General features: G+C 44.9%; 2 protein-coding genes across 15 annotated transcripts in view; both read right to left on the reverse strand.

The window, feature by feature from the left end:
• Positions 1 to 5023: 5023 nt before the first annotated feature.
• LOC132591364 (uncharacterized) lies at positions 5024 to 23543 on the reverse strand. Of its 2 annotated transcripts, none has more exons than XM_060269783.2 (8): positions 23054 to 23543; positions 16937 to 17082; positions 10732 to 10938; positions 9665 to 9925; positions 8032 to 8154; positions 6851 to 6889; positions 5911 to 5957; positions 5024 to 5589 (listed from the first exon to the last, which is right to left on the reverse strand). In XM_060269783.2, the coding sequence occupies exons 2-8, from the start codon at positions 16986 to 16988 to the stop codon at positions 5464 to 5466; spliced, it is 855 nt and encodes a 284-aa protein (XP_060125766.1). In that variant the 5' UTR covers positions 16989 to 17082; positions 23054 to 23543; the 3' UTR covers positions 5024 to 5463. The 2 variants fall into 2 exon arrangements, with proteins under 2 accessions (XP_060125766.1, XP_060125767.1); XM_060269784.2 differs by lacking the exon at positions 23054 to 23543 and adding an exon at positions 19357 to 20517.
• LOC118075668 (SLAM family member 9) overlaps positions 20835 to 25979 on the reverse strand; it is a 53731-nt gene continuing 48586 nt past the window's right edge. For all 13 annotated transcript variants that reach the window (XM_088660069.1, XM_088660068.1, XM_088660065.1 and 10 more), the window contains one exon: positions 20835 to 25064. In XM_088660069.1, the coding sequence (XP_088516195.1) occupies positions 24978 to 25064 (87 nt within the window). In that variant the 3' untranslated portion in view covers positions 20835 to 24977. The remainder of the gene's footprint in view (positions 25065 to 25979) is intronic.

Genomic DNA, 25979 nt, shown 5'->3' on the forward strand with positions numbered 1-25979 from the left:
GACCCCAACTGCAGCCTTCACCAATCTGATGCCCTTCAGACTGGGGCTGATGGGAGTTGTAGTCCTAAACGTTTGGCAGGCACTTGCTTGGTAAAGTCTGGTGGGTTCTCTTTAGCCTCTGGCTGGGTTGGGTCCTGCACCTGTTTAATGAGTTCAGGAAGTCTTAGTTTACTCTTAGAGCAGTGGTTACCAAACTTGGATCTCCAACTCCCAGCATCCCTAACTAGCAAGACCAGTGGTCAGGGGTGATGGGAACTGTAGTCTAGCAACAGCTGAAGACCCAAGTTTGGGGAACACTGTCTTAAAGGAAGCAAGAGCTGGTTCTGTATGTACAAGTGTGCAGGTGAGCCCGTTTCTTGAGAGGCTTCAGGCACGTTATGTAGTGATCCATTTGTGTAGTAATAATTCTCTTGTCTTGCTTGCCTTGCTTTCTCTGGCTGGTGGCTGGTCGCATCCTCCTAGGGATGGTTGCCACTTTGTGGCAAAAGCTCAAAGCCAGCCAGAAGTCACAAAATGCTCACAAGCCCAGGCAAGCACCAAGTTTGTGGCAACACATCTTCAGTGTTTCTCTTCCACTAAGATGGAGTGATCTTGACTATACAGTGGTCTTTCCTCTCCTCTTTGTTTACCTAGTTGAGAACATTTAATTTAGGCTTTCCAACCTGGTGCTCCATTGCTGGTTTGGCCTGCCATTCCTGTCACCCCAGGCTGCCGTACTGTGGTCCTGCTCACATTGCACAGCTGTAATGGCTGGGGCTGATGGGAGTTGTAGTCCAGAGCAGCTGGCAGAGCCGGGGAAAGCGGATTTAACCTGTTCCTGCTTGTATCTCTAATATTGGCCTTCTAGGTGTGACTTCACCATCATTTCACATTGTCACAGACGAAACCCTTTGGCTTGATCGCAAGTAGTGGTTTGGTAAGAGGACATAGTTTCAGTGGCAGAAATACCACCCACCCCCCTCTTGTATTGAAAATGTAAAATAGAAACTTCTCTCCCCCCCCCCCCCCCCGCCTCAAACACACACACTGAATTTAGGAAAATACTTTTTTTGTTTCTTTTTTAAAGACAGAGTTGGAAAAACCTTGTGCATGCGTGTAGAAAATTGTAAAATGTAAAATTGTTTTTTAATATATAAAATTTTGTTTTTACAGTTTGCAGTGGTACTAAGCATTATTGCAATGTTAGTAAGGTTTTTTTTCATAAATCTAGGAAGTAAAACTGTACATTTTTTAAAAAATAAATAAAAATAAACACTTTTTGGAACTTTTGAAATTCCTTTTTCCCCACCCCCCTCTTTCCAATATTTACAGGAGAGATGTGAATTTGAAATGTGTTTCTAGCTCAGCCAAAGTCCCCTTTGCAAGTTAAATGTGGAAACTCCAATCTGACCCCTGATAAATATCAAGGACTGTTCTGCTGAGAAACGGGAGGCAGAGTGGATGATAACAGCAGCACCGCAAATCAACTTTCACAGATAAGAGGCTGGCAGGTGATAACCTGCCTAGAGCCATCCAAAGAGTTTAGTTATGGAACTGGCATTTCAGGTTCCCCATTCGCAACACATACTACTGGCGTCTCTGATTGATTTCTTCATCATTAAGATCACTGTGATAGAAATGGGGTTCTGAGTGGGCCTGAGTCTTAGGTAGCAAGCGGCTGGGAGTGGAAGTCTCCTTTGCCATTTTGTCCTTTGTTTGAATTGGTTACAGCTTTTCTTACTGCAAAATCCACAACAGCAAACTACGACTCTTTCCCCCCAAGCCGCAGGCTGCTCTGAACGCTTCTGCTGACTGCTCTTGTTGCAGTCACTCAGGGCAAAATGCAGCACATTAACGGCTTAATTAAATGCCATTATGGGCAGAGTGCATCTCTCTGGGATGAGGTGGTGGAGCAGGAAAGCAATTGACTGGAAGGTCGCTTCACTGAGCACAGTGGCTGTGCTGCAATTGCTGCTGTCAGAGTACGCTATTCGGTCCGCTGTGTCTGCTATCTGAGACAGAATGCTGGGTGAATCCCCCCTTTTTTTAAAAAGGGATGTTTTATTTTATAAAATGGATACATTGCTTGCTTGCAAGAAAAAGGGGGGGGGAGACAAACCTCAAAGCAGTTTGAAAGAGGAAGAAAATAAAATTATCGTTGAAAACAACTACACAAAACAGTCAAGTACTAATTAAAAACGGATTGAAGCTCATGTAAACGTCCTATGTATCTGGTTGGCTTGTCTAAACGAAAGTGCTTTGCAAGCGCTGAAAAGAGCGCAGTAAAAGGAAAGGATCTGCACGATGTCAATAGGCGGGGAGTTCCAAAGTTTCGAATTCCTATAACAAAATCAGTATCTTATAAATGCGGGGTGAGTATTCTGTGGCACCCGTATCATTTCCTCTTCCACAGATTAAAGCATTTGGCATTTGTCTCTATTCTCTTCCAGCAGTTGAAGCCAAGCACATGGGTACATCAACCTTTGCCGACCTGGAGCCCTGCAGGTAGTCTGGATTCCCAACTCCTATCTCTCCCAGCTGTTAGTACAAACTGGCCATCATGCCAGGGAGTTCTGGGAGATGGGAGTCTAAAACATCTTGGAGGGCTGACGAAGGCTGAGTACTGAAAATGTGGCAATTGAGGGTGTTGTGCACTGCGTACTAGTAGCGTGCAAGCTAGTGCTACTCTGCCCTGTGCTCTGAAAGATGAGTTGTGGGGGTTTTGCCCCGCAGAAAGGAATAAAATTTCAGCTAAATAAACTGTAATTTTGGTGATAATATCAGCAATAAAAGGTTTATAATATAAAACCCAAAAGCACGAGGGGAGGAGTTGAAAAAGAAAAGAGCTCTCATCCATGCTGGCAGATTTACTGAAGCTGGAAAAAAAGATATCCCTAGAGGAATTTAGGATCAGCCTTAAAATAGTCTTTTTTTATCTATTGCTTATCTCACGAAACAATGGAAATTCAATTAATTCCTGCTTCTACGCATCTTTACACCCTCCAGTGACTGTGCTTATAATAGCTTGGTTGCAATTGCAAGGATCTCCGAGCAGCTTTGAATGCCATGTTACTGAACTCACTGGTTTGTTTGCTTGCTCTGCAAGAGCATGTCCCATACAGATTTTTTAAAATCCAAGAGGGCGTCTGTTCTGTTGGCTAAATATTTGAAGAACACAAAGAGGAGCCTTGTTTGGAAGTTCTAGCAGGGGAGCGCAGCTATCGAATACCCTTGACCGAAGAACGGTGCACTCCTCCTATCTGGGACGGTCGTCTTCTTCCACCGAGCGCACAGCTTCGGGAGGGACGCACATGGAGCGGTGAGGGAGGAAGGGGACACCCACCTAGCCAGCCAGATCAGCCTTGCTGGATCTGGTCAGTGGCCCATCTAGGCCAGCAGCCTGTTCTCCCAGGGGCCAGCCATGTGCCTCTGGGAAGCCTTGTAAGCAGGACCTGAGCCCAAGAGCACACACTCCTGTGGTTTCCATGCCCTGAAGGCTGGCTTGGGGGTTGTTCCTGATGCCTAGGACTGCACCAGTCTCGTGCTCAGCAAGTGGGAGAAGGGGGCCCCTACATGAGTACGGATTTTGAAATCCCACATATACATCTATGTGCATATAGAACCTCTTCTCAAGTGTGCCAAATGTGTGGCCAGTGTGGGGCTGGCTACCAGGTGCAGTGGGAGCTGGGGCTGGCTGTAAATTCCTCACAAATAGTTTTAAGGCAGAGGGCCCCAGACTACGGCCCAATGGACCAATTTATCCAGCCCCCGGCGGCGCCCACTCTTAGTGGCACGGCGACCCACTTCCAGGTCGCTTGGGGACCGGAAATAGCTTGCGCACACGCACGTGCGTCATTTCTGGTGCACTTCCGGGTCGGAGGAGGCCCGTGTGCATGCGCACAAGCCATTTCTGGCGACCCGGAAGTGCACCGGATAGAGCGTGTGTGCAGGTGCATGGGCACACGCTCGCCTGCCCTCTGCCTCGCTATGGGATCGGCGCTTCGGGCACTGGCCCAAAGCAGCGGTAAGTCTGGGGACCCCTGTTTTTAGGTGTTAATGGGATTTATGGATTGTCTGAACCCCACTTACCTTCAGCTCATAGTGAGCATGAGGAATATAAAGCTCATATATATGCATTTATGTACATGTCTGTTGCACAGGAAAAAATATGTGTATATTGACATCAACGTTTGGACCCTCTTATACAAACTTTACTATTATTGTAGTAAAGGTAGAAGGGGTGGAGGGAGATGTTTAGTTTGTCCCCTTTCTCTCCTCCATATTCAACTCAAGGTTTTTGCAAATATCAAGCACAATAAGAAAAATCACTAAACTTACATGTACAGAGGGGCACCGTCCCATCCCTAATTCTTACTACCAAAGTATATCGTAGAATCAGATTTGGAAGGGACCCTGAGAATCATCTCAATGCAATGCAGGATTTAATAAATTCAACACAGTGGTACCTTGGTTCTCGAACTTAATCCGGTCCAGAAGTCTGTCCGACTCCCAAAACGTTCGAAAACCAAGTTGCGGCTTCCGATTGGCGCAGGTGCCCCGGAAACAATAGCTGACAGCCGCATTGGACATTCAGCTTCCGAAAAATGTTAGAAAACTGGAACACTTGCTTCCGGGTTTTTGGCGTTCGGGAGCAGATTCGTTTAACTAAGCCGTTCGAGAACCAAGGTTCCACTGTGTTTGAATTTTTATTTTAATAATGCCACCCCAGTGATGTTGTTACACTTGCATTTGTTTAGTTTGTGTTCATGTATAATAAAAATGCAACAATAAAAAAGAAACACCGGCTATCTGCAGACCTAACTGCCAGTACAATCATCGAGACCAATGACAACCCCCACAAGCCAACCTTTTCTGAGCCAAGGCCAAAGCAGGTCTGCGTCTCCTCAGGAAGAAGGCTACTGTCCAGACTCCATGGCACTGCCAGGCAAGTGGAGAAGGTGTGCTAGAATGAAGAAGCATATTCAGTAGCTGGGGGAAATAAATTAGTGTTTTTGTCCCTGAAGAAAGAGGACTCTTTGAAAAATGTGGGCACATTGGCTAGTTTATAAATATCTGGCTTGAATGAAAAAATCATTCAAAAGTTCAATACAGTGGTACCTCGGTTTACAAACACAATTGGTTCCGGAAGTCTGTACTTAACCTGAAGCGTACTTAACCTGAAGCGAACTTTCCCATTGAAAGTAATGGAAAGTGGATTGATCTGTTCCAGACGGGTCCGCGGAGTACTTAAACTGAAAATACTCAAACCAAGGCGTAACTGTAAATGCTTCCTCTTGCACTCATAGATTGATCCCCCAACCATGTGTGTGTGTTTGTGATGTCTCAAGGGGGGCTCCAATCCTACTTTAAGCTAAACACATGCCATGATTAAAATCATCAAGGCTCCGTATGTTGGTAAGATGTATTGGAAAGAAGAGCTTTTCACCTGCCCCGTATAAAAGGAACTTGGATGGGCCTCCTGGGTTAGGGAAGTCCACATCTTGCCTGCACATTTGGCTGGTGGGCCTGCGTGGTTGAAGCCTCTTCGTTATTATTTATACTTTGTACTTGCACCATTTCCAGAGGCTCCTCGGGAATTGGCTTGAAGCCCTGTGGGGGGAGGAGAACAATGGAATTCAAAAGCAGAAACGATAAAATCCCCCTGCCTAAAAACATGGGAGGCACTCATGGCTATGTTGGAATGCAAGTGGTCCATAAATATATAATTATTGATATAAACCGCTTAATTAGGCAATCTTGCTTGAAAACTGGAACAGAAGGGTTTTGAAAATGAACAAACGTCCCTCCTCGTGTTACTCCTTTTCTACCTGACTCTTTTTCACAGAGTGCTATGATGCCTTTCTACCATATTTTGAAAGGAAGCAGTGGTTGGGTCCCTCCTTGCCAGGGGGTAATATAAAGCCAAATTACCTCAGGATTCAGCTGTGTGGCCTCTTCTGCAGCAGGAAAGTCGGAATCTGCAAATCAAAAGTTAAAGATTTGACAATTATCTACACAACATCTGTGGGTAAGTTTTGGCTTTCCAGGTGCCACTGAACTACAACTCCCATCAGCCCCAGCAAGTATGGCCAAGGGATGATGGGAGTTGTAGTTCATTGGCACTTGAAAGGCCAAAGCTTCCCCACACCTGATCTGCAGTCAACCCTCAGCTCTGAGCATCTCCCATCTCCAGGGATGGGATACAAATACAGTGGTACCTCGGGTTTCAAACTTTATTCGTTCCGGAGGTCCGTTCTTAACCTGAAACCGTTCTTAACCTGAGGTGCGCTTTCGCTAATGCCCCCCCCCCGGCTGCTGCCGCAACACGATTTTCGTTCTCATCCTGGGGCAAAGTTCGCAACCCGGAGCAACTACTTCTGGATTAGCGGAGTTTGCAACCCAAAGCATTTGTAACACGAAGTGTTTGTAAGCCGAGGTACAGTGGTACCTCGCTAGATGAATTTAATTCGTTCCACAAAAAATTTGTTCAGCGAATCCCATAGGAATGCATTGAAATTTTTTTAAATTTCTTTTTTGCCCATAGGAACGCATTAATTGAATTTCAATGCATTCCTATGGGAAACCGTGATTCGCTAGACAAATTTTTCGTAAAACGAATTCGTCTAGCGAGGCAACCTCGGCTCGAAAAATCATTTCGTTAAGCGGAAATTTCGTTAAGCAGGGCATTCGTTAAGCGAGGCACCACTGTACCACTATACTGGCCTGCCTCTGGAGGCTGTTGTCAAGATTGTTAAGATAATGTAGGTAGGCAGAACGAATTTCAAGGTGCTCTGTAGAGGATTAGCAATGTAATAAAACAACATGGCTCTACTGGACTTGTTTAAAAAGCTCTGCATGGATATTTTTGTACCTGATGATTCAATGATAGATACGGTCCTGCTATGGCTTCCTATGTCAAGAGAGAGAGAGAGAGAGAGAGTATTCATTTAAAGTAATACTGAGAATAAATCGTGTATTTTCTTCACAGGGAAGGTGAAGTGCAAGATCTAAAAATAGACACTATCCATTTTTAAATCCTTGAAGAATTTAAGGGAATCAATTTAGTTATTCACCTGCCAGAAAGTTTCATAGCGCGGTGGGCAGAATATTCCTTGAGTGATTACACCAAGGCATTGTGAATTTGCAACAAAGGTTGAAGGATGAACTCTGACACCGGGTGGGACAGCACAGCATATCTGTCAACCTGATGCCCACCAGATGTTTTTGCTGGCAACTGTTGGCTTCACCCAGCGTGGTTCTTGTTGTTCTAGTTGGGACTACTGGAAGTTGTAGTGTAGACGAAGCAGTGTTGTAGCACACGCTCATGTCCACCCACCAGGGGGCTCTGTAACTCAAGGCTCTCCTTCCACCTCCACCCTTCCTAAGGACGGCCATTTTGGCCACAATCCCACCAAGAATTCTGGGAGCTGTAGTTTGCTAAGGGCAATGAGAGTTGTTAGGAGACCCCTAGAAGAGGCGGGCTTAGGGCAGAGCCTTCGGGGCACCACAGGGGGCTCTGCAGCTATGAGCTAGAATGGAAAATGGGGGTGGGGGACCAATTTTTTGTGTTGCACAGGGTATCGCTGAAATTTGAGACCTACCCCCCCCCAGGTCCACCACTGCCCCTAGTCCCCTTGTGGAGCTACAATTCCCAGAGTGGTTTAACAACCAATCCCTCTTCTCAGGGAACTCTGAGAATTGCAGCTCGGGGGGGGGGGGGGGATATTAAATAGTGGGTAAGCATAGCAGACGACACAGGAATCTCTCCAAAAGCAGCTCTTTATTTGGAAGCTGGAACAGAACTGAACTGCATTGCTGAGCCGGCCTGCTTTTATAGAGGCTGGCTCAAACAATGTATCAAACCTAATTCAAAGTTCCCTCCTAATGTTCCCTCCTAAAACAACTGACAAGGACCTGAGGACAAACTATATACACTAATACATAACAGGGGAATAAGGGGGCCTCCTCGCAACTCTCAGAGCCCTTAACAAACAAATCTTGACAGGAAGCCAGGAAGTTTCTTTGCTAAGCAAATGAAGTGCCAAGTCTCACCTCTTCCTCTCTTCCTTCTGTACATGAGGAACAGGATCAGCAACAGGACCAGAACGAGCAAAAGTGGAGCTAAGTACTTAGCGTACAAGGATGTCAGTGCTCCTTGATCGAGAGTTGAAGGATCTGGAGTAACAGTTGGAGTGAATAAGAGTGAATTTCAGATTACATATGGCAACCAAAATTTGCTGGATGTTGTAAATATCTCCCGATGGACACTGCAACGCCCATCAGCCATTGCCAAGAAGTCCATATCGCCATGCTGGCTGGGGCTCATGGGAGCTGTAGTCTAAAATGGCCAGCAGGCACCAGGCATAGCTGCCAAGTTCTCCCTTTTTTTAAGGGAAATTCCCTTATGCTGAATAGGCTTCCTCGCGAGAAAAGGGAAAACTTGGCAGCTATGCACCAGGTTGGTGAAGGTATCCCTAAGGTATCCTAGCCACAAACCACTCAAGCGATTTAAGGAGGGGTTAAGCAGTGGGAGACCACAAGTACCAAGGAATTTCTCCAGTGCATGTCCCATTTAAATGCACGGCTATTGTACCAATAATATTTCTAATGGCCACCAGCTATTGCTGCTAAGCTGGTTTTCTTTTGGACTCTGAACTCTCCCACTTCCTTTGCTCGTAGGCTGTGGCTCAAATGATGCATTTCATGGGATTCCATTATTATTTCATCTTCCACTTTTCATTAAAGCCAAAGCAGTCCCAAGCAATCGGGGTCTCAGGGCGCTTCCAGGCTGTCGCTGTTTTGAGATGGGAATTAAATCGTATACAGTGGAACCTCGGTTTTCAAACGTAATCTCTTCCGGAAGACCGTTCAACTTCTGAAGCATTAAAAAACTGAAAACTCAACATGGAAGCCTCAATACAATAAGAAAACTCAAAACAGAAGCCACCTCGGAAGTTTGACTTCTAAGGCGCATTTGAAAACGGAAGCATTTACTTCTGGGTTTATGGTGTTCGGGTTCCAAATGGCTTGTTGACGGAGACGTTCGAAAACCGCGGCTCCACTCTTAATGGCAAATTCTGGTTGCACAATTATCGGGAGGCAAAATAAGCCCTTCCCAGTGGAGGAAGGCTGGCTGGCTGGCTGGCTGGATAGATGGAAGAGACTGCTTAACCTCTTCCCTGTTGGTCATTTCCCAGCTCACAATTGCCCTCGCCAATCCACTTTTTCATCTACAGATGAAATACATGAGGAAGCTACAGAAACCCAGAATTGTCGCTTCCTCATTGGAAAGGGCCGTTTTGAGCTGGAAAAGAAGCAGTGCGAAAGCAGTCTCGATACTTTCTGGTAGCCTGAGCTTGTCTAGGATAATTTTAAGATTTATAAAATACCACCCCGCTACCCAGAAACAAAATATGGGTTTGTGTTTTGGGGCCAGTGGGGGAGGGGGGGTTTGAGGTGCCTGATGTCACTCAGGTGTGAACATTCCATGACATCATGCCCACTAAGCCAATAGTAAGAGATGCAGGGAAGAGCGGGATTCGCTGTAGCTAGGCAAGATATAACCACTAACAGTCACATTTTTTAAGTCTCTTGGGAATAGACTGGCACCCGTTTTGCAAGGCAGTGTTGATGTGGGCTTCTGTGCTTCTCCCTTGTGGAAATTCAATATGGCAGCTTGCCTCACCGTGGCAGTGACCTCTCAGGGAAACGGTGCTGGAGTTTTGACTCTCCTTGTTGTGCACAGTGCAGGTGTAATCCCAGGTTTGATCTGGGGGCTTCTGAGTGATGTGCAGAAACGGCTCCTCAGAGAGAACCGTCCCCATTTCAGAAGTCGACCAGGCGTAAGTCACGTCCTCTCCTTCCCCTCCTGTTACCACACAGTTCAAGGTGACATTGCAGGTCCCATTCACTGAGTGGATGGTGATGGCTGGCTCCAGCGGCCTTCCTTCGGGAGAGAAAATTAAGAGATTCAGTCACTTTATGTGCTGGACAAAATCTTTTTGAATAGCGAATCCATTTCCTACTTGGGGCATTGTGGTAAAACTGATATGCTGGAGCAGACCAAAGGTCAACATAGGACACTGGGCAGATAAGAGACTTCATGGAATCCAATAAACAGCCCTTGCCCAATGTATACCCTCAGCACCTGGTAGCCAGGGATATACTTCCTCCGAAAATGGAGGTTGTGTTTAGCTGTAATGCCCTAATATTTAGTGACTGATAAGACTCTCCTGTTTGATGAGATAGATTATTAGCTGTGTGCTCATCAACTTATAGGCCACATTCACATACATTTAAAACACTATGGTAAAAAAAAGGTAAAGGGCCCCTAACAGTTAAGTCCAGTCGCAGACGACTCATGTCACTTTACAGGCCAAGGGAGCCGGCGTCACTCTATAAACCAGGCATCCCCAAACTTTGGCCCTCCAGATGTTTTGGACTACAATTCCCATCATCCCTGACCACTGGTCCTGTTAGCTAGGGATCATGGGAGTTGTAGGCCAAAACATCTGGAGGGCCGCAGTTTGGGGGATGCCTGCTATAAACAGTCAGAGCTTCCCCCAAAGAATTATGGTAACTGTTGTTAAGGGCGCTGAGACTTGTTAGGAGCCCCCTATAAACTTCACAGAGTGACAGTTCCCCCAAGTTCCCTGTGAAAAGGGATTGACTGTGAAACCACTCTACAAATTGTAGCTCTTGGAGGGGAATAGGGGTCTCCAACACACACACACATGCACATCCGGCACTTACTGCCTTGATGTTCTGTTTTACTCTTTACAGCGGGGTCAGACAGTGTAGTGATGACACCCAAGTCTCTGTTGGAGGGGTCTGTTCTGTTATAAGTTGGCTGCAACGTGAAGGACTCATTTTGTTGCCATGTCGTGTTGACAAACTTAGCTTGGAGATGTTTTATTTGGTCATCTTTGGAGGGATGTTCTGATTCCTCTGCTTGATGAGCTAGATTAAGAAAGGAAGGAATGTTAGTGACAGGGATGCCTTGAATATGCCTTCTGATGAAGCAGAATTGTTTGTTTGTTTCATAAAATTTGAGCATTGCTTGATTGCAAACAGAACCAAAACTCTCAGAGCGGTTTACAACAATAATAAAACAAATAAAATTAGCAGAAAAAAGCCGGTCCAAAACAACAATAAATGCAGAAAAACCAGCAATAAACTAAAAACAGATACAACAACAACAACAACAACAACAACAACAACAACAACAACAACAACAACTTATCGTTGTTGCCACTCTGGGTGGCTTCCAATAAAATATTAAAAATACATTAAAACATCAATCAGTAAAAACTTCCCTAAACAGGGCTGCCTTCAGATGTCTTTTAAAAGTCAGGTAGTTGTTTATTTCCTTGACATCTGGTGGGAGGGCATTCCACAGGGCGGGCGCCAGTAGTGAGAAGGCCCTCTGCATGGTTCCCTGTGGGTTCATTTGTCGCAGTGAAGGAACCACCAAGAGACCCTTGGAGCTGGACCTCAGTGTCCGGGCTGAATGATGGAGGTGGAGACGCTCCTTCAGGTATACTGGACCGAGGCCGTTTAGGACTTCAAAGGTCAGCACCAACACTTTGAACTGTGCTTGGAAACATTACTAGGAGCCAATGTAGGTCTTTCAGGACCGGTGTTATATTGTCTTGGCGGCCACTCCCAGTCACCAGTCTAGCTGCTGCATTCTGGATTAATTGTAGTTTCTGGGTCACCTTCAAAGGTAGCCCCACATAGAACTCATTGCAGTAGTCCAAGCGGGAGATGCACCACTCTGGCGAGACAGTCTGCGGGCAGGTAGGGTCTCAGCCTGCAATCCAAATGGAGCTGGTAGACAGCTGCCCTGGACACAGAATTGACCCGCGCCTCCATGGACAGCTGTGAGTCCAAAATGACTCCCAGGTCCTTCAGGGGCACAGTTGCCCCATTCAGGACCAGGGAGTCCCCCAAACCGACCTGCCCCCTGTCCCCCCCAAAACAGTACTTCTGTCTTGTCAGGATTCAGCCTCAATCTGTTACCCGCCATCCATCCTCCAACCACTTCCAGACACTCACACAGGACCTTCACCACCTTCACTGGTTCTGATTTGAAAGAAAGGTAGAGCTGGGTATCATCCACATACTGATGAACACCCAGCCCAAACCCCCTGATGATCTCTCCCAGCAGCTTCATGTAGATGTTAAAAAGCATGGGGGAGAAGCCGTAACCCTGATTCACCCCACAAGTGAGAGCCCAGGAGTCTGAACACTCATCCCCCCCCCCACTTTCTGGACACAGCCCAGGAGGAAGGAACAGAACCACTGTATAACAGTGCCCCCAGCTCCAAGCAAAGCAGATATTTACTTTTCTGTTGCAACAGAGTTCCCTCCCGAGGTAGGAGAGACCCAGAAAAATGGTGTACAAGCTTTTGAAACTGCCCACCCTGTACCCCAAGACCACCCCCCAAATAATCATACATACATCACAGATGGAGGTGGTCTCCATCAGAAATTAAAGTGTTGCTTCTCTCCTGTCTGCCAGGATACCTGATACTGCCTTATCTGATTGCCTTTTCTGGGTAGCCTGCCTAGCCATTCCTTTGAGATGGTAAATACTTTCATTCCTGAATCTCTTACACATATTGATGGTTTGCCCAGCTTAACAGACACTTGCCAGACTGTATTTGCAGGGAGGTGTAAGCCCCTACAGCCCAAAGACAATTGGAAAGCTTTTCCCATTTCCTTCCTCCTTGCAGAGAAACATTTGAGGTCAATTTGGGAGAGTCAAAATGGCTTCAGGATTGCTCTCCTGTACTATTTCAGACTGTACTATTATGGGGACCCAGGTGGCGCTGTGGGTTAAACCACCGAGCCTAGGGCTTGCTGATCAGAAGGTCGGCGGTTCGAATCCCTGTGACGGGGTGAGCTCCCGTTGCTTGGTGGTCCCAGCTCCTGCATGTGCTGCTCTGGTTTGCCAGAAGCGGCTTTGTCATGCTGGCCACATGACCTGGAAGCTATACGCCGGCTCCCTCGGCCAATAATGCGAGATGAGCGTGCAACCACACAGTCGGTCACGACCAGACCTAATGGTCAGGGTCCCTTTACCTTTTTCTTTTCTTTTTTTACTATTTCAGACATGTGGTTTATGAACAATTATTCTATGTTTGATACCTTAGAATTCTTATAACTGGATCCATAACAATGCATTTGGGCAGCACCCCATATGTTAAATTTCAGCCATGTTTTGAAAGCTGAGAAAATGGGAGAGTTTCCATCTAAGTTTATACCAGTTGCAGAAACCAGTCAATCCACTAACCAAACGGCTGGCGCCGATCATTAAACGAAGTACAAAATATAAAGAAAGTAACACAACCTCGGGAGAATTAAGTATTAATTATTAAACACGACAAGCTAGAAATTAATAGTCATAGCAGATCTGAGAGCTGTGACAATGTTCAGATATGTTACTGCCTGTTTGGTAATAGATTAATTAGTGTCCTCAGGGAAGATGATCAAAAGGTTCTCTAAGGATCGACCATACTGGATGTGCAGCGAAAATTCTCTTCATCACATAGAGGGATGATACTATCTGTCTACTTCAGCTATCCCAGAATGAGGGAGCTGGTTAGCAGTTTGGCCATCTACATGGGCTGAATATGGATTGAACAAGGGGACTGCCTCCCCCTCCAGAGATGCCAGTTTGCACCCAAGATTGAGGGGGCCAGGCGCATGTTGTGTGCATGCGACGTCACACACATCGCGCATCGTGCACATGTGACCTCATGTACATTGCGTGTGTTCAAAGCTCCCGTGATTCTGCAGGAGCTGGCCACTGTACCTGCAACACTCAATGTGTGTTGTGCACAGGGCTGCCTCAAGATTGTGGGCCCCCTGAAAACAAATATTGAAGAGGCTGAGATGCCTTTGGTCCCCTAGAATTAGCGCACCTGCCCCCCTTTTTTCCAGCAAGGAAGACCATCCCTTTCTGGCTGCCCATCCTTGTACAATTCAAAGGATTGAAGCGACCATTTTCCTAAAGCAACAGTCCCCGCAAAAGTGGGTTGGCAAGATCCCTCTCCTGGGTATAAAAGTGGGGAGGATCTCTTTGGTACTCAATTCTCTTTTGTTGCAAGAACGCAAGTCAGCTATTTCTGAAAACAATGAGTTCTGGGGAGCCCCTGGAACATTAGCTGTGTGAATATTCTCACCTCAATTAAAACTATCTTAATGCAAGGAGGTGGGATTGGCGGGGATTTGCAGAGGAAAGCTGGCAGCTGGCTCATTAACTTCTCTTTAATGTTCCTGCTTTGAGCAGCACCCCTGGGATCCTGAGGCCACTCAGGGGCCCACATTTCCGTACTTGGAGGGCAACTCTTGTTCTTTGCAAAGCCTCGCCTCTTCCCCATATGCAAAGAAGAGATAACTCAGTACTCCTAAGAGGGCAGCACAGAGAGCATGCGGATTTGTAAAGCTCTTTGTTTTTCAGAATGGGGGTTGTTGAAATTTCCCTGGAACAAATGCACACACTGAGACCTAAAAGCGGGACATTGTCCTCAGCACTAATACTGCAGCATCAGCAGTCTGTTGACGCCATTGCTCTTGAGAAGTTCTTGAGAAGTTCAGATTTGAAAAAAGGAAAAGGAAAAACCAGCAGATTTCTACACATTAGGGTTTGAATGAAGGTATGTTTGCAAGTGAGGAGGAATTAAATAACCTTTTAATGAGGGTGAAAGAGGAGAGCGCAAAATATGGTCTGAAGCTCAACATCAAAAGATCATGGCCACTGGTCCCATCACCTCCTGGCAAATAGAAGGGGAAGAAATGGAGGCAGTGAGAGATTTTACTTTCTTGGGTTCCATGATCACTGCAGATGGTGACAGCAGTCACGAAATTAAAAGACGCCTGCTTCTTGGGAGAAAAGCAATGACAAACCTAGACAGCATCTTAAAAAGCAGAAGAAGAGTTTGGATTTGATATTGTTATAGAAAATTATATGGGGGGGGGAAGCAGGACACCATTATTAATGAACAGAGAGGGGTGACCGAATTTGACAGCTGCAACTACCCAGAATCCTGTTCAATGCCATCTTCCCCGTCTCCGCTCCACTTCAAAGACCCTCACCCCTCCCGCTTGGACGCAACCCTGCCTTAAGGAAGGCTTAAGGATCAGCATATGCACACATAATCCACATGACTAGCAACTTGGGAGCCATAATTCCCCATCAGTGGTATCTCATTCACAATGGAAGACTCCTCTGAACAAAAGTTAATTTCTCTTTGTGTTTAGGACTTCACACCTGGGTGGGGTGATAGGAGAATTAGGAGAGGTGTCAAAGGTGCTCAGATTTCTACCTTGAACCCTCCCTTTTTGTAAGGTATTGATTACGTAGCTGTGATGTAGGAATGATGTATTTTGGGGGTGTTTCTTGGTGATGGGAAAACTGATAAAAAGTGGAGGTTCTCTTTTGTTCTGGGTTCCTTCCTTGTTCTCCTGCGTGAGGGGAAGGACCCTGTTGCAACAGCAAAAATAAAGGCTTTGCTTGTCAAAATTATCTGGTTGGCCTCTGTTATATTCTCCGACCGATGGAGAACCCAATAAGGGGTCTTGTGTACCCCATAAGGGAATAAGAGCAGATTTTTGCTTATTACAATATCCCACTTTATCACTACTTGAAGGAGTCTCAAAGCGGCTAACAATCTCCTTTCCCTTCTTCCCCCACAACAGACACCCTGTGAGGTGGGTGGGGCTGAGAGACTTCAGAGAAGTGTGACTAGCCCAAGGCCACCCAGCAGCTGCATGTGGAGGAGCGGAGACGCGAACCCAGTTTCCCAGATTACGAGTCTACCGCTCTTAACCACTACACCACACTGACATCACCTTGCCAACAAAGGTCTGTTTAGTTAAAGCTGCGGTTTTCCAAGTAGTGATGTATGGAAGTGAGAGCTGGACCATAAAGAAGGCTGATCGCCGAAGAATTGATGCTTTTGAATTATGGTGCTGGAGGAGACTCTTGAGAGTCTCATGGACTGCAAGAAGATCCAATCTATCCATTCTGAAGGAAATCAGCCCAGAGTGCTCACTGGAAGGACAGATCCTGAAGCTGAGGCTCCGATACTTTGGCCACCTCATGAGAAGAGAAGACTCATTGGAAAAGACCCTGATGCTGGGAAAGATGGAGGGCACAAGGAGAAGGGGACGACGGAGGACAAGATGGTTGGACAGTGTTCTCGAAGCTACGAACGTGAGTTTGACTAAACTGCGGGAGGCAGTGCAAGAGAGGAGTTCCTGGCATGCTCTGGTCCATGGGGTCGCAAAGAGCCGGACAGGACTAAATGACTAAACAACAAAAGAATGTTTGTAAGTTTGTGAGCTGTATAAAGGTGTTAGAAGATGGCTGGATCAGACCCATCTAGTCCGGCATCCTGTTCTCACAATGGCCTTCCAAATGCCTCTACTGGGAGGTCTGCAAGCAGGATCTGAGCACAAGACCACTTTCTCCCCACTTGCAAATTTATAGTGTTTGTTAACCGTGTGGGGAAGGGGGTCCTACTGGGAAGCTGGAAATTCAAAGGCAGCTCTCATTTGGCTCCATCTGCATGTCTTGAACCAGCGACAGAGCAGCAATGGGGCTTTGGGTTGCTTCCTTTATTCTTGCACAGATCTGCTCCAGCCTGCATGCCTTGCAGTTTGTTGCCGTTACAAAACAGCAGCCCCACAAAACCACAAACGTTTCTTGTTGGGATTGTTTGCTGTTTCATTCCAGCCAGGCATATGGAAGAGGCTGATAAGAGGGCATGTTGAAAAACCGTCACCTTCAGTCTTCGGCCAGAGCCACACCTTACATTTAAAGCACGACCAGTGTTTAAAGCACATGGAGTGTGGAGACAGAGCTCGGCCGGACAAAAGAATTGGGCTGGACACCTTTTGGAAAGCGCGTGTCCTGCAATACCGTGAAGTTTCTGACTTCAGAACTCACCTGTCAGGGGAAAGAGCAGCAAAATCCAAAGCCATCCTCCATGGGTCTGCATTGGAGTCTGTTTTCTGCGGCGGATTCTAGAGCAAAACCTCGTGAATGATTCAGAAAGCAGCAGTTCCTCCTTTTCTATCTCCGCTTCCTCTTAACTAGAGAGTTAAAAGAAGAAACGGTGTAGAAATACTACAGATGATGAAGGCAGGCCATGGATTCACAGGGTGTGGACTTTTGTTTTCTTGAACTTTTTTAAAAAAACATGCACACACCAAAAACAGCCTCCAGGAAGTTTCAGTGGCCATGTAAACACACGAAGCTGCTAGCTAACGTGTCATGAGTCAAATAATCTGTCCCTCTGTATTAAGAGCCAGTGTGGTGTGATGGTTAGAGTGTCGGACTAGGACTTGGGAGACCAGGGTTCAAATCCCCCACTCAACCATGTACAGTAGTTGGGAAGCCAGTCACTGCCCCTCCCAGCCTTATTTACCTTACAGGGTTGCTGTAGGGATTAAATGAGGAGAGACAATGTGTGCGCCACCTTGAGTTCCTTTGATGAAAGAAGGTAGGATATAAATTCAGTCCATTAATCTACAAGTGATTAATGGATTGAATTCCTTGTAGTTTAATGGCGAATTTTAGATGTAGAAGAGATGTAAAATATTTGAATTATTAAAAATGATGCAGGAGGAAATGATTAACAATAGGACCCACAAAGGGGAGGAGGGAAGTCCAAGAGATTATTTGGAATGTTGTCTTTATGTTGTATGTTGGGTATGTGATTGTAAAACTGTAATTTGTGTCACACACACACACACACACACACATATGTTGTTGCTGCTGTTGTTTAGTCGTTTAGTCGTGTCCGACTCTTCGTGACCCCATGGACCAGAGCACGCCAGGCACTCCTGTCTTCCACTGCCTCCCGCAGTTTGGTCAGACTCATGTTCGTAGCTTCGAGAACACTGTCCAACCATCTCAGACTATATATATATATATATATAGTCCGCTCCAACTGCCTGCAGCTCTCCAAGATCTCCTTGAGATCCTTTTTTAGATGGAGCTTCCTCCACCCCAAGCCTGCATTCTGCTGCTAACCACTGTGTTCTCCTCTCAGCAGAAGTGGCAGGGAAGCAGCTGGCTTAATATTTTTTCTGTGATTTTTCTGCCGAAGCTCTACCTCCGCTGCTCATCAGCTTTTTGCTTTGCAGCAGAAAAGATCCAGGGGAGAGGATGTCTGTGTATTAAAACAGGTGGGGGGAAAGGTTGAAGTTATCCATCTCTCATTCTTGAAGGCTGCTTGGAGGAGGAGGAAGAGGAAGAGAAACAAGAAGAGGAGGAGGAGGAGGAAGAGATGCACATGGCTGCATGTAAAGTGGATTCTGGCTTCAGCTGCTGCAACTGTTTCGTTTTCGTTTTATTTTTTGCCTTAACACAGAACAGGGTCAGGGTTGAAAGCATTGCTGGCAAACTCCACATCAATTTTAATGCTTGGATTTGCTTGGGTATTAAAAAAATAATGCAAGGTACAGCCCCCTGGAGATGCTAAGTGTCAAAGTCGGTGTAAATATCAGACTTTGAAAAGTTGGTAGCACTGGATCAAGTTCATAAATCTTATTTAATTAATTAAACTAAATAGTTTTAACTGGCTTTTGAATAAATGTGCAATTAATTGTTGACGCACCAGAATAAGTGATTGGTCTGTGCAGAAGTTCCCCTTTGCTTTGCCTTGCACCCCGGCCTGGTCCAGAACCCAATTGAAGATCTGATCTTAGCCACTGAATTGAAGTTCAGTTAAACAAAAGATCTCTTCAGATTTTCTGTGCATCTGATAAGATCCAATTCTGTGGGTAAGGCAGGATTTTCACCAGGCACAGAGCTACGGGGCAGTGAGAAAAGTTATTGGGCCATCGCCCTGCCTCAGCTTCTACCATCTGAAGGCAGCCCTGTTTAGGGATGTTTTTAATGTTTGATGTTTTATTCTGTTTTAAATCTGTTGGGAGCCACCCAGAGTGGCTGGGGAAACTCAGCCAGATGGGCTGGGTATTATTATTATTTCATCATCATCATCATCATCACTACTACTACCAACCTAGCAGTTCGAAATCACACCAGTACAAGTAGATAAATAGATACTGTGGCAGTAGGAAAGTAAACAGTGTTTGCGTGCTCTTTGGTTTCCATCACGGTGTCCTGTTGTGTTTAGTCATGCTGGCCACATGACCCGGAAAGCTGTCTGTGGACAAACGCCGGCTCCCTTGGCATGAAAGTGAGATGAGCGCCACAACCCCAGAGTCACCTTTGACTGGACTTAACCATCCAGAGGTCCTTTACCTTTTACCTTTACGATCAAAATGCAGGTCAAAGGAAAGTGTGGATGAGCCCTTAACTGGGCTCTGGCAAGACAAATAATAATAATGCAAATATACCTGACCAGCATCTTTTGGAGCCTGCTGTGTATCCAAAAGGAGCATCAAGGGAGAGCTGGACCGTCCTTGTTGAGTTGAGGAAGTCTCAACTTCCATTTCTCATTTTTCCAGTTTTAAGTTAAGCTCTTCACATTTTCACACCACTTTATGATTTTTTGAAAATCCAGCAACATTTAAGTGCAAAGTTCTGTTAATATAAATAGCCTTATTTGAAAGACGCTACAGACCCTTTGTTAAGATTCGGTTAAGATCTTGAAATTTGCAGATGATACAACAGTTACTGGGCTTATCCGGGAGGACGATGAATCTGCATATAGGCGGGAAGTAGACCATCTTGTTTCGTGGTGCAGCAGGAATAATTTGGTGGTAAATGCCCAAAAGACATTGGAAATGGTAATTGATTTCAGAAGGCACCCTTCTGTCTTGCCGCCACTTTCCATCCATGGCAACATGGTTGTAGTAGTAGAGTCCTTTAAGTTCCTGGGCTCTATAATTTCTCAAAACTTAAATTGGTCAGGCAACATCAATAGTATTATTAAAAAGGCCCATCAGAGGTTGTATTTCTTGTGTCAACTAAGAAAATTTAATTTGCCCCAGGAAATGTTGATTCAATTTTCTAGAAGTATCATTGAAACTGTTCTCTGTAATTCTATTACTGCCTGGTATGCCACAGCCTCCAATATGGACAAGAAAAGGCTCCAACGAGCAGTAAGAATTGCAGAAAGGGTAACTGGTGCTAGTTTGCCTTCAACAGAGACACTTTATGCTATCCGGGCTAGGAAGAGAGCAGAGGGAATTGTCGCAGATCCTTTGCATCCCAGTCATCATCTGTTTGATTTACTTCCATCTGGACATCGCTACAGGACTTTATACACAAAAACGGCTAGGCACAGGAACAGTTTTTCCCCTTGTGCCATCAAATTGTTAAATTCGTAGTTGTGTAGCAGAAGGGGAAGCCAGTTATGGGTGGGGTTCCTTTGCTCTGCTATTGTATTGTATGTGGGAAAGTGTTTGTATAAGGTACGTTTACATTGCAATGTAGCCGAAGCAAAATTCCAAGTATGTTGGTACTTGGCCAATAAATAATAATAATAATAATAATAATAATAATAATAATAATACTTCACCCATAATGCATTCTTGTGTGTTATTTTCACTTTAATATATCCATTTATATGAACACTTTACCCTGGCATATACAATTTTTTGAACATATTACTGGAGAACTGCAATGCAAAACTTAAAGAAGTGCAGATTTTGAAAGATGACTGTTGCTTGGTTTTTGTGTCCTTTTGAAAAGCGTGAATTATGCAAGTTTGCCTTTAAAAGCAAACGGAATAAAATTTCTTCCCAATCTGTCCCTCGACATTTGATTAGTAGGCATGGAATGTGAGCAGAGAGCGAAGGGACTAAGAAGGCAGAGATGGCTGAACCAGGGAAGGGTTGACCGAGCAGCGGAAGAAGAATGGACAGGAAGCGAGAGGGAATAGTTATTTATTTTAAAAAGTAGCATTCTGTTGAAGATCTCAAAGTCCTTACAAATCAAAGCATTACAGACATTCATTTAACAAGGTAATGGGTGTAAAGCACAACAAAGATAATTACCAAATTGTATTATTTGCGGACGATATCCCTTTATTTATTACAAAACCAGAAGATACAATTCCAAAAATTATGGAGAAAAAAGAAACCTTTGGCAGAATATTCCATAAATTGGACAAAATCAGAGATTTTACCAATAGGGCCAAGGGCTACATTATATAGAAACCATCAATTTAGGATGTGCAAAGACTTTATTAAATACTTGGGTATAACGATTTCATCAGATATAGACCAAATTGTAAAATTAAATTTGAATCAAATTATAAATGAGATTTCTTTTGATATTGAAAGGTGGGGACCTCTAAACCGCTCCCTTTGGGGAAAGGTTAATGTCCTCAAAATGAATGTTGTTCCAAAGTTTTTATACATTCTTAGAGGATTACCAATATATATTCCCAAATTATACTTCCAAAAAATAAATCAACTATTTAGATTGTGCCTGTGGGGTACAAAGCCACCAAAAATATCACTGCATAAAATGCAACTTCCAACTAAGGAAGGCGGCTTTGGGCTCCCAAATCTGGAATTATATCACCAGGCTTACATGCTGAGTAAGACTAATTATTGGAGAGCTAGCAGGAATCCCAATTGGGCTACTCTCAAACATAGTTTCTTTGAACCACTTGTAGGGTGGACTAAACTCGGCTCCAGTTTTATGAAATATCCTATTAACCTGGAGAATATTAAAGCACCTATAAAAATTTGGATGAATATAAATAAAAATAAAAAGGATGACCCCTATCAGCATGATAAATTAACAATATGGGCCAACCCAAAATTTAAAAAGTAATAATTTGGCAAAATTGGATGAAAAAAGGTATTTTGACATTGAATCAATTAATTGATGAAAATTACAAATTTGTGGAATACAGTATAAGACTTTGCAAGTAAAGTACGGCTCAACTAGTGAAACAGAATGGCAATACATCCAATTGAAACATATGTTGGAAAGGCAGTTTGGCCCTGACACTATAGCAGCATTGGACACACCCATGCTGCTACGAGATTTAATCTCTACAACGAAAACAAAAAACTCTACACTTGCACTATATAAAACCCTACTCAACAGGAAGAAATACGATTTAGAATATGATAGACAGAAATGGAGGGAAGAGTTAGGGGTACAGATAACAAATGATACATGGGAGTCAAGTGTAAAATCAACAGAAATAGCCTCTATGGATCTAAGACTAAGACTTATTCAACAGAAAATAATATCCAGAGTCCACTGGACTCCAGCAAAACTATACCAGAAGAAAATAACAAGTGCAGACAATTGCTGGAGATGTGGAAGTAAAAATGCGAACTTAATACATATGTTGATTAACTGCCCGATGATAAGATCATTTTGGTGTGAGGTGAGGATGTTTATAGCAAGAGTAATAAAAAGAAATTGTTATTTAGGGGAACTGAATTTAATTCTAAATTATATTCCGGAAACGTGGGAGATTTCAAGGGGTCAAAAAAAAATATGGATGTAACGTGCTATATTAGAAGCAAAAAAACTTGTTTTGATGAATTGGAAGAGCCACAAAAAGATTCCATTGAGCACATGGATTGATAATATGGACAGATTAGCTACATATGAACAAATTGCATGTCGACGCAGAATAAGAATGGATAAATATGAACAAAACTGGAATGAATATTCAAGCGATAAGGCAGATAGTAGTGGGAGGTAGAGGGAGGAGAGAGAGGTGGGGAAATATTGTTTAAAAAGGTATAGCCATAGGTATATCAGTGTATCCAAATCTGAATGGTCAAATTGTGTTATTACTGTTATTATGGTTTTTGTTGTATGTGTCTTTTGTGGTTGATGTTTGTATCGAATAATTGATGAATATTTTTTTTTAAGGCACCAATTTAACCCTGCAATAGCAGCACAGTAAATAATGACGGTTTAGTGGGGGACCAAGGAAGTGGTGCAGCAGTCACAGGACTGTTTTACTACATTTAAAAACTGTAATTATATTCAACACATCATGTTGTTGTTGTTAATATTATTTCCCCCATCAAAAAACACACAAGGTAATGTGCATGCACACAACATTCAAAATTACCCTAAAGTGCAAAAAAAAAATATGCACATACTTACAAGAAAATCAATCAAATGTTGTGAGACAGCAGTAATGATTCAGCCTGCTGATCAACAAATTAATCTGGAAGGGGAGACAAGTGAGTGAGTTCTGTGGATGCCATTGCAGAAGAGGGGTCCTTTCTTATGAAGCTAATCCATCTTCTCTCCAAAGGTGGAGGCACTTGAAGCCTCTATAAAAGATCTCTACAATTCACTTGGAAGCAGACAACCCTGCTGTCCTGGGCTGCTGCAGATGATGGGTCCGTGTTTCTGCTCAATTCTGACTCCAAATATCCATGTATTTTTGTCAGGAGCTGGCGTGGGGGTGGGCCAATCCCCCAGGCACAACGCAGGAACATTTTAGCCGCCTCCCGGCGTAATTCATGACCTGAGGCTGTTTGTTGACATCGGGCACATGTTCCATAAATCTTGCAGAGTAAACACACAGCGGATTGAGCCGGAGGTTTGTGCACTAAACTACTTTATTGCTAAGAATTAAGCAGGACAAAAGAAAGCACGTCTCCTCTCGTTCAGAGAAGTCCGAAGAAGAAAACAACAAACGGAAACAGAATACAGCTACATCCGCTCCCATGATCCAACAGTCTTTTGCTGGAATGTATCAACACAGTCTTGTGACTGCAGACTGCACAGTGGGAGGAGTAGAAAGCTAACAATTTTGGCTTCCAGTGCATATTCTCTATTGCAAATAAGGGTCCCAAATAGGCAGCAGATATTAACGGGTGGAAAGCAGCATATGGGTGGACAGAGACACTGTGACGGCCACCAACTTGGGTGGGTTTAAGAGACAAATTCTAAACCATCAAAAGTGGGCAGGGATAAGTTTTCTTCCTCTGTCTTAAGATGAGAACTGGCAGGGCATTCAATGAAGCTGAATGCTGGAAGGTTCAGGAAAGAGAGAAAGAGAGAAAGAGAGAAAGAGAGAAAGAGAGAAAGAGAGAAAGAGAGAAAGAAAGAAAGAAAGAAAGAAAGAAAGAAAGAAAGATCTTCACAGAGCATATAGCCAAAAGATGGTACTTGTTCCCACAAGATAGACTGCTTTAGAACGGAATGAGACATTGCATTGGGTGGTGTGAGGCATTTAGCAAACCTCAACAATTACCTGATTGCCAGGGTTTGCAAAACACAGTGCTTTGATTTCAAACCATGTGGGCAAAAGCAGGCCGCCTGACATAATTGTGAAGACAGGTGATTGACATGGTGCATTTCCCCCCTTCTGCTCTGCTTTGGAAGAGTGAGTTTCTACTAGATGCTGCTGGTGGCGGTGTTGCCCTGTGGGTGGGCCCTGCTTTGCTGTAATGGCTGGTACCCAGTGGGATGCGGAAGGCAGGAAGCTCAACAGCCAATGATAGGTGGAGCCAACTCATTCTAGTTTTGTCCTCCTCCCTCCTCCTCCTCCCGGTTGAGTTCTCATGGAATCATAGAATTGTAGAGTTGGAACGGACCACAAGAGTCATCTAGTCCAACCCCCTGCAATGCGGGAAATCTTTTGCCCAAGGTGGGGTTTGAACCCACGAACATGAGATTATGAGTCTTATGATCTACCAACTGAGCTATCCCAGCTACAAGAGCAACACTGAGATGAAAGGCTCACCCACACTTCCTCTTCTGCATGGGTCTGAGCAGTTTCCCACTGGTCTTGTGCTTTCAAGTGGTATTCCGGGACTTCTCTTTTGCAGTAAATCGGAACAAATTGCAAACTGTGGAAAACCCAACGTGTTGGGGCAAATGGGTGTGTGGCTAAACCCTAAAGAGGAGGAAGCTGACAGAGAAGGCCACACTCTAGGCTGAATGTATGTAGGTAAGAAGGCAGGCAGGTGGGGATATAGCTGAAGGCAGATGGATTTGCACCTGTGCCTTGTTTGCTCTGATGGTTCAGGCTCTGCTACTGCTTTGTCCCCTTGGTCCTTGGTCCAGAGGGTTGCTAGAGAATTTTATCATACTCTGTGGTTTCAGGAGGTCTCGAGTTGTTCACTGTATCGTAGACTGTCTTGGAGTCCTGGTCCTCACACTGCAAGAGAAAACCAACACATGTCCACAGGACGGCACCGTTAAGGAAGTCGCTGCCTATTCTGGAAGATATTGCTGCCTGTTTGCAGAATGAGCACCAATTCAGCAATGCGCATCAGAATACCAGCTGAGCCCTGTTGGCCGGAAAAGCCAAGGTGGGTCTGCCTAGTCCAGCAGGCTCTTCCCCATAGTGGTGTCTCCGAAATTGACAAAAGCACAGCATGAGTAGCTATCCTAAACTGCTGCCCATCCCCAGCAGCCTAGTGGTGAGAGTTTTGGACTAGGACCTAGGAGACCAGCGTTCAAAGCCCCACTTGACCTTGGGCCAATCGCTTCCTCTTAGCCTAACCTACCTCACAGGGTTGTTAGGGGGATTAAATGAGGACGGAGAGGACCGTGTGTGAACGAAATGTGGACACAACACAGATCTTTGTCCAATCTGATGCCCTGCAGGTGTTTTGGGCAACAACTCCCATCAGCCCCAGCCATGGTCCTATCAGTGCCAGCAACATATGGCTGTCCCTAGCTCAGGCTGATGGGAGTTGTAGTCCAAAATGGCTAAAGGGCACCAGGTTGGGGAAGTCTGCCATAGATGGCGAGCTGAGCCTCACAGATTTAGGAGAAGGATGTGTGTCTGCGAAGGTCAATAGTTTTAATACTCTTAGGCAGGCATCCCCAAACTTCGGCCCTCCAGATGTTTTGGACTACAATTCCCATGATCCCTGACCACTGGTCCTGTTAGCTAGGGATCATGGGAGTTGTAGGCCAAAACATCTGGAGGGCCGCAGTTTGGGGATGCCTGCTCTTAGGTTACAAACCTAAACGAAAAGGAAAAGGACCCCTGACAGTTAAGTCCAGTTGCAAACTACTCTGGGGTTGCGGCGCTCTTCTTGCTTTACAGGCTGAGAGAGCTGGC

The sequence above is a fragment of the Zootoca vivipara genome, chromosome 16 (genome assembly GCF_965207765.1).
Source record: "Zootoca vivipara chromosome 16, rZooViv2.hap1.1, whole genome shotgun sequence".
Lineage (NCBI taxonomy): Eukaryota > Metazoa > Chordata > Lepidosauria > Squamata > Lacertidae > Zootoca > Zootoca vivipara.